This window comes from Cebus imitator, unplaced genomic scaffold, assembly GCF_001604975.1.
Source record: "Cebus imitator isolate Cc_AM_T3 unplaced genomic scaffold, Cebus_imitator-1.0 Scaffold385, whole genome shotgun sequence".
NCBI lineage: Eukaryota > Metazoa > Chordata > Mammalia > Primates > Cebidae > Cebus > Cebus imitator.
The window spans coordinates 2,423,779-2,431,278 of record NW_016107700.1 but is presented as its reverse complement, the minus strand read 5'-3'; the positions used below and the strand labels follow the sequence as shown (position 1 = coordinate 2,431,278).

Sequence of the window (7,500 nt, the reverse complement as noted above, 5' to 3'; positions counted from 1 at the left end):
ATACTCCCTCTCCACAACCCATTTAGTGGACTCTTGGGTTCTTGGACGTCTGAAGAAGCTGTAATACAGAATGAAAAGATAAGATGGCTAAGGATGAGTAGCGTTTAAGGGATGAACAGGAGAGAAGAAACAACCAAAGAAGATGGAGGAAAACTAGGGTAGAGTGGAGTCTCAGATTCAAGAGAAAGAGAGGGGATTTAAAAGTTGAAGGAATGATTAGCAGTGTCTTCTGCTACAGAGAGTTTAAGTGAGATAGAACTCAAAATTATCCATTAGGTTGGCAATTAGGTGACTATGGGGAGAGCAGTTTCAGTGAATTTGTGCGGCTGGAAGTCAGGTCACATGGAATAAATAGGAGGTGGGGAGGTGGAGTCTGAGCATTGTCATCATACTTGTGTAGAAACCAACAGGAGAGAACCAGTAGAGAGTGAGCAGTTGAAGATATACAGTCTAGGAAATATTATTGGATTAAGGTTCCCAAGGAGAAGAGCAGCGATGAGATCCAGATTAGGTAGAAGGACTGACCTAGGTTCTGAAAAGGGACAGCTCTGCCAATGAAAATAAAATTAGGGTAGGTATTGGTAGCACGATGCCCAGAGACCTTTGTTGATGGAGATCAATAAAGTTGGTAACAAGCATTAAACCCTTCTAATTAGGCCAGGTATGGTGGCTTATGTCTGTAAGTACTTATGCCCATCACTTTGGGAGGCTGAGGTCGGAGGATCTCATGAGGCCAGGAGTTTGAGACCAGCCTGGACAACATACTGACATCTTATCTCTACAAAAAATTTAAAAATTAGCCAGACATGGTGGCATGCACCTGTAGTACTACATATTTGGGAGGCTGGATCGCTTGAGCCTAGGAGTTTGAGGCTGTGGTGAACTATGATCATGCCTCTGTGTTCCAGCCTGGGAAATAGAATGAGACCCCGTCTTGTACAAAACAACAACAAAAAGCAATTTTTTTCTAATTTAAGCCTTCTAATTCAGTAACCCCTAAGTAATTAATAAGTTTTAAAGCTTTAACTCTGAAAATTAGATGGGCAGTTTGGTTCTCTGCTTCTGTAGAGATGCTGGTGGTGGGCAGTGGGCTCTCCCTTATTTGTTTATAGCCGTTGGTGGGTCTGAGATTATAAAGAACATTCTTCTTTTAATTTTTTTTTAAAGATGGGATTTGACTATGTTGGTCAGGCTGGTCTTGAACTCCCGACCTCAGGTGATCCGCCCGCCTTGGCCTCCAAAGTGCTTAGATTACAGGCGTGAGCCACCACGCCCGGCCTATAAAGAACATTAAAATGAATATCACCTTTCCTTTGCCAGTTTTCCTCTTATATAAGAAAGCTTTCTGAGAGTTTTACCTCAGTTTTACCTTTCTTCCTAACCTTCAGTGTTAGGCAGAAAGATCTTTGCTAGGCCTGGAATTAAACTAGGGATTTATGAGTAAGGAGCCAATCTAAAACTTATTAAATAGTTGGAGAGTCTAAGCTATTATTCTGCAGGTCAGCATAATTCTTAAGGTTGCTTCTTGGATTTCCTTGTTAAAAATTATGATGTTAAACTCCAGGCACTGTAATATTCTTTTATCCCGAAGTTTAAACCAGCAAATAACTTTCATGTAATCAATGGGCATACCAACATAGGATCCAAAAAAATGATCCTCCAGCTGTTATAGGCAGAGGAATTCTATAAAACCCTTTTCTGAGGACCTTATGGCTCAGCTCTAAGCAGGCTAGCTAGTCTTGGGAAGTCTTATTCAGAATAAGTACTTCAATATCTCTCCTGAACTGAAAGTCAGCTTTTTAGCTTTTGGAACATGATTGATATGAGACCATCAGGTTTCCTTAGTACATTACCCTTATGGAAGGCCTTGGTAGATTAACAGAATAATTTATGGGTAGTAAAATTAAAAAGAATCATGCTACTCACACATTCAGGTCTAAACGAAATAAGGCAGTGGATAAGAAAGCAAATGAATTCCATCTCCTTTAAAATACTAGTTTAAGAGAAAATCTGTTAATTTTTAATTTTTTCATCTGTGTATTGTTTGACCTATTATAGCAAACATACATAGCTTTTATTAAAAAAGAAATTATAGGGCCGGGCGCGGTGGCTCAAGCCTGTAATTCCAGCACTTTGGGAGGCCGAGGCGGGTGGATCACGTGGTCAAGAGATCGAGACCATCCTGGTCAACATGGTGAAACCCCGTCTCTACTAAAAATACAAAAAATTAGCTGGGCATGGTGGCGCATGCCTGTAATCCCAGCTACTCAGGAGGCTGAGGCAGGAGAATTGCCTGAACCCAGGAGGCGGAGGTTGCGGTGAGCCGAGATCGCGCCATTGCACTCCAGCCTGGGTAACAAGAGCGAAACTCTGTCTCAAAAAAATAAATAAATAAAATAAAAATAAATAAAATAAAAAAGAAATTATAAAAAGAAAAGAACACGTATGTCTTCAGAGTGAGAATTTTGTAAATTAGAATCAGACTGTTTTGGGCTATGAAGGTCGTTAATATAATGAAGCAGAGTGGACCTCATATTGTGTGAAAATGTAATGGAAACAACTTTAGTTAGCTCTAAGTTTTCCATCATGTCTTCTTACCCTAGCACACAAGTGATATTTAATGGGGTGGTGTTGTTTTTCGTTTTTTCAAAGAGGGTCTCAGTCTGTTGCCCCGGCTGTAGTGCCGTGGCACAGTCACAGCTCACTGCAGTCTCAAATCCCGGCCTCCAGTGATCCTTCTGCTTCGGCCTCCCAAAGTGCTAGGATTACAGGCATGAACCACCTTGCCTGGCAGGGTTTTGGGATTTTTACATATTGAACTAGATTTTTGTAGGTAACTCAGTTTTGATTTCATTTTGTGTGTTTCCTTAGCCAGTCTTCTAATCATACTTGGCCAATCCAGAAAACTGTCTGGTTTTATGTTTTAGGTCTTAATATATAGAGTTGTGGAAAATACGAAAAAGTAAACCATGGTCTCTTCAAGGAGTTAATGATCTCACTGGTAATATAAGAATAAGCATATTAAAAGTTCAGAACACTATATAATTATGTAAGTGCTGATTGAGTAAGATTAGCCCAGGAAGTAACATAGATATTTGGAGGACACAGAGACTGTTGAGAACTGGAGCTGTCAGAAAAGGCAGTCAGAATTTTTCTTAAACACAAATATGATCATGTCATTCTCCAATTTAAAATCTTTCAATGGTTACCCTTACCTATAGGATAAAGTTCGGGTTCCTTAAGGTTGTCATGAAAGGTCATGATTTGGCCCATAGCATCCTATTCAGTTTTAAATATTGCCGCTACCTAATAAGCATGTCTTTCAACCATTCCTAATTCTGTGCAGTTCTTTGAACATAAGCTTTTTCTTGTCTCCATGAAATTGCATTAGCTGTAACTTCATGTAGCAACTTTGTCCCTTCTCTTCTCCATCTGACTTATTTTTTTGAGACAGAGTCTCACTCTGTTGCCAGGCTGGAGTGTAGTGGCGGGATCTCTACTCACTACAACCTCCACATCCCAGGTTGAAGCAATTCTCTTGCGTCAGCCTCCCGAGTAGCTGGGACTACAGGCATGTGCCCCCACGCCTGGCTAATTTTTTATATTTTTAGTGAGATGGGGTTTCAACGTGTTAGCCAGGATGGTCTCCATCTCCTGACCTTGTGATCCACCTGCCTCAGCCTCCCAAAGTGCTGGGATTACAGGCGTGAGCCACTGCGCCAGCAGGCTTATACTCATCTTTTAAGGTTAGATAGAGTCACTCCTCTTGGAAACTTTATTAGGTTCCCCCATATTTCCTGTCCTTACCCCGGTAGGCTTAACCTCTTATGTTCATGAGTACTCTGTGCTTAACTGTTACAGCACTTGTCAAACCACTTTGAAGTTATTTCTCTTCTTTGCCCTACTGTCATCTCTTTTAATGGTAGGGACTATGACTTTGGTATTTCTGTTACCAGAATCAAAAGGACCTAGCAGTGAGGTCCTTGATAAAGATTTATTTAAAGAATAAATGAGGCCAGGCATGGTAGTGCATGCCTGTAATCCCAGCACTTTGGGAGGCTGAGGCGGGTGGATCACCTTAGGTCGGGAGTTCGAGAGCAGCCTGACCAACATGGTGAAACCCCCGTCTCTCTACTAAAAATACAAAAATTTGCTGGGCATGGTGGTGCATGCCTGTAGTCCCAGCTACTTGGGAGACTGAGGTGGGAGAATCATTTAAACACGGGTGGTGGAGGTTGCAGTGAGCAGAGATCACGCCACTGCACCCCAGCCTGGGTGACAGAGCAAGGCTCTGTCTAAAAAAAAAAAAAAAAATTAGCTGGGCATGGTGGTGGGCACCTGTAATCCCAGCTACTCCAGAGGCTGAGGCAGTAGAATTGCTGGAATCCAGGAGGCAGAGTTGCACTGGAGCCAAGATTGCACCATTGCACTTCAGCCTGGGTGACAAGCGAAACTGTCTCAAAAACAAACAAAAAAAGTATAAATGAGTGAATGAATGAGCTGGATTTTAAAGAATATATAGCATTTGGAGAGATGAAGAGGAAGAGAAGTAGCCTGACATGAAGGGAAAATAAGTTGTATGAGCAAAGTGTCAGTGATTTCAATGAGACTGTGGTTAAAAGCTGGTTCTGATTCAGTTTGCAGGTGACACGGGCTTGGAAAGGATGATGAAGATTTTGGATAAGTGAGTCAGCATCTAAAAAGATCAAAATATGTTGGAATGACAGTGGTTAAATCTAATAAGAATCCTGATTTCAAATACTTTCAGGAGTCTTAAATGAAAGATGGATTAAACTTTTAAGTCTAATAATGCTTCTAACAGTCTCAAATGAGAGTAGGTAGAAGTTATAAAAGCAGAGTATGACATTTTATAGAACTATTACATTGGTACATTGTCTTATGAGTTAGTGAATTCTCTATTATCCTAAATTTTAAACAGCAAGACTGTTGGAGATGTATGACATATTTGGACAGACCTTTCAATATGAACTTATGATTCTTTGTTGTTGAAGGGATTTGTGTGTCAGCAGAGAATTAGACTATGTAATATCTAAGGTCCTTTCCTTAGCTCTATGGTTTATAGTAGAAAGAAAATTGTTCCTTGCCAAGCAAGAAGGGATTCAAGGCTGAAAATAAGGATGCGAAGATAAAACCAGAGACCAAGATAAGAAAATGCTTATTGAATGGCTATAAACTCAGAAAAAAAATAAGTATATAAGCATATTCACCTGAGATGTAGAACAAGCATTGGCATTGCTTGGAATGGCACTATGTTGGCTTTTCCTAGGGGATCAATAAGAAGAAAATAACTAAGCATTGGAGAGAGAGAACCTGGCTGAAGCTTGTATGAATTACTAGCGAACCAGATTTATATACCTCTGCAACTTTCTTCTGAAATGTTCTCTGTCTTGGAAAAGATATGGAAGAGTCAAGCAGCAGGCAGTGGTAACCTTTGATTGTCACAGTGAATGTAGTAGTAGGCGGTTAGGCAGGTGAAAGTCCCTGGGGTATTAGTGATGGTAGCTTTGAATTGCATAACCATGTTGTCTAGCATGGACTGGAATAATTTTAGAGTTCTTTTTCTTTTTATGAGACTGTGTCTCACTCTGTCACCCTGGCTGGAGTGCAGTGGTGTGATCATGGCTCACTGCAACCTCTGTTTCCCAGATTCAAGCAATCCCCCCGCCCCCTGAGTTGCTGGGATTACAGGTGCACACCACCATACCCGGCCAAGTTTTGTATTTTTAGGAGAGGTGGGGTTTCACCATGTTGGTCAGGCTGGTCTCGAACTCAGCTCAAGTGATCTGCCAGCCATGGCCTCCCAAACTACTGGGATTACAGGAGCCACCATGCCTGGCTGTATATGTTCTTAATGAATAGGGTAAAATAAGAATGGAGTGACTGAAGGTTGAGAATGATTAGGAGAGGCCATGTGAGATGGATAATGTTAAGTGCTAGATAGATATAAGAGGTGGATAAAGGTATGCTTGGGGAAGGAGTCAGGCCCAAAATGTGGCAGTGTGGTGGCTGGACATTAATTGGAGATGAATGTCAGTGAAGCCAAGTAGGCGCATATGCATTGTCACATACATGTTCATATATATGTAGAGATAAATGAACCAAGTCATCAGGGAAGGTTAGAGTAGATTTGCCATGTGGAAGGGCAGCAGGGCATTGTAAATGACAGGATGATTTGAAAAAGATGTCACACGGTATGATGTGGGCTTCCAAAAATAGAAAAGGAGCAGGGCTGATGGCTCAGTTGTCTAGAAGTGGCCCTGGGAATTTGGTAGGAGTAGGAGAAAGTAAGTCCTCTACAGGATAAGGCCTCTGTGGAGCAGTCATTGTCAAGTATTGAAAGTCATGTTTCTGTTAAAGAGGTTTAAAAAAAAAAAAAAAAAAAAAAAAAAAAAAAAAAAAAAAAAAAAAAACTTGAGAAAGAAAGGGAGTTGCTTCTCTGAGAGTTAGGAGAAGGGAGAGAGAGAAGAGACGTGCAGTGGGGGTAAACTGGGCAGCTTTGAGAGTTTGGTTGTTTTGTTCATGACTGGTAAAGAAATTGGAATGCAGGAAGTACTGGGGTAGGAGAGGGAGGGAGTTTGGCATTACTCAGGCATATCTGCACATGAAGAGTGACATTTTAACTACTGTAATATTTGTGTCTCAAATGCCAAGGCCACCTGTCTGTTGCTGGTATCACGGCTTTGGGTTTTTGAAGCTTGTTGTGAGGGAAGTGGGGAATCACTCTGTTCCCTGCTCTGCTCAAATTATCATGCTAAGGAGATTTTGTCATGATATGATATTTGAGGCACATGATGATTCTGTCTGATTTGTAAAGTGACAATGTGATCAGGACCAAAGAGGAAGTTCAGATAGGCCAAACCTTCCTAAGAAGTCACTGTCCCACAGTTATGTGGGTAAATTGTCCTAGAGAAACAAAGGTATGGGCAGGGCAGCGGTGTGGGAACCCATTGCCTGGGTAGCACTAAGCCAGTGCCTTCTCTATGTTTCTTTTACAGATGAACGGGACCGGGTTCAGAAGAAAACATTCACCAAGTGGGTCAACAAGCACTTGATGAAGGTAGGACCCCTTCATATTTGCTGCCCTAGATCTCACTGCTCTCATCTGGACCTGCCATTCCTTCTTTCAGATGGTTTAGATTGTTTGTTGTGTGCTGAAGTCTATTCTTTTCTATTCTTATCTTTTTTAATAGAGAAGATGTTGCCCAGGCTGTTCTCAAACACCTGAGTTCAAGCAATCCTCCTGCCTCAGCCTCCAAAGTGCTGGGATTACAGGCATGAGTCACCATGCCTAGCTTTTTGAAAACTAATATATCATAATGGTATGGAAACTTGTATTGATCTGCTTCTTGGTAAAGACAGTATTACATACCATTACATCAGGAGGCAGAGGCTGAAGATACCATGGATGATTTTTAAAAATTCAAAGAACAGTTTACCCCTAGCTTTATACATTACTTTATAAGCCTATTCTTTTTTTTT

At 41.1% G+C, this 7,500-nt stretch overlaps 1 protein-coding gene across 9 annotated transcripts in view; it reads left to right on the top strand.

Annotated features, from left to right (window-relative positions):
* The window catches only part of MACF1 (microtubule actin crosslinking factor 1), a 421,177-nt gene that overhangs the window by 153,956 nt on the left and 259,721 nt on the right, over positions 1-7,500 (top strand). For all 9 annotated transcript variants that reach the window (XM_017508009.2, XM_017508022.2, XM_037731187.1 and 6 more), the window contains one exon: positions 7,017-7,078. In XM_017508009.2, coding sequence (XP_017363498.1) covers positions 7,017-7,078 — 62 coding nt within the window. The remainder of the gene's footprint in view (positions 1-7,016; positions 7,079-7,500) is intronic.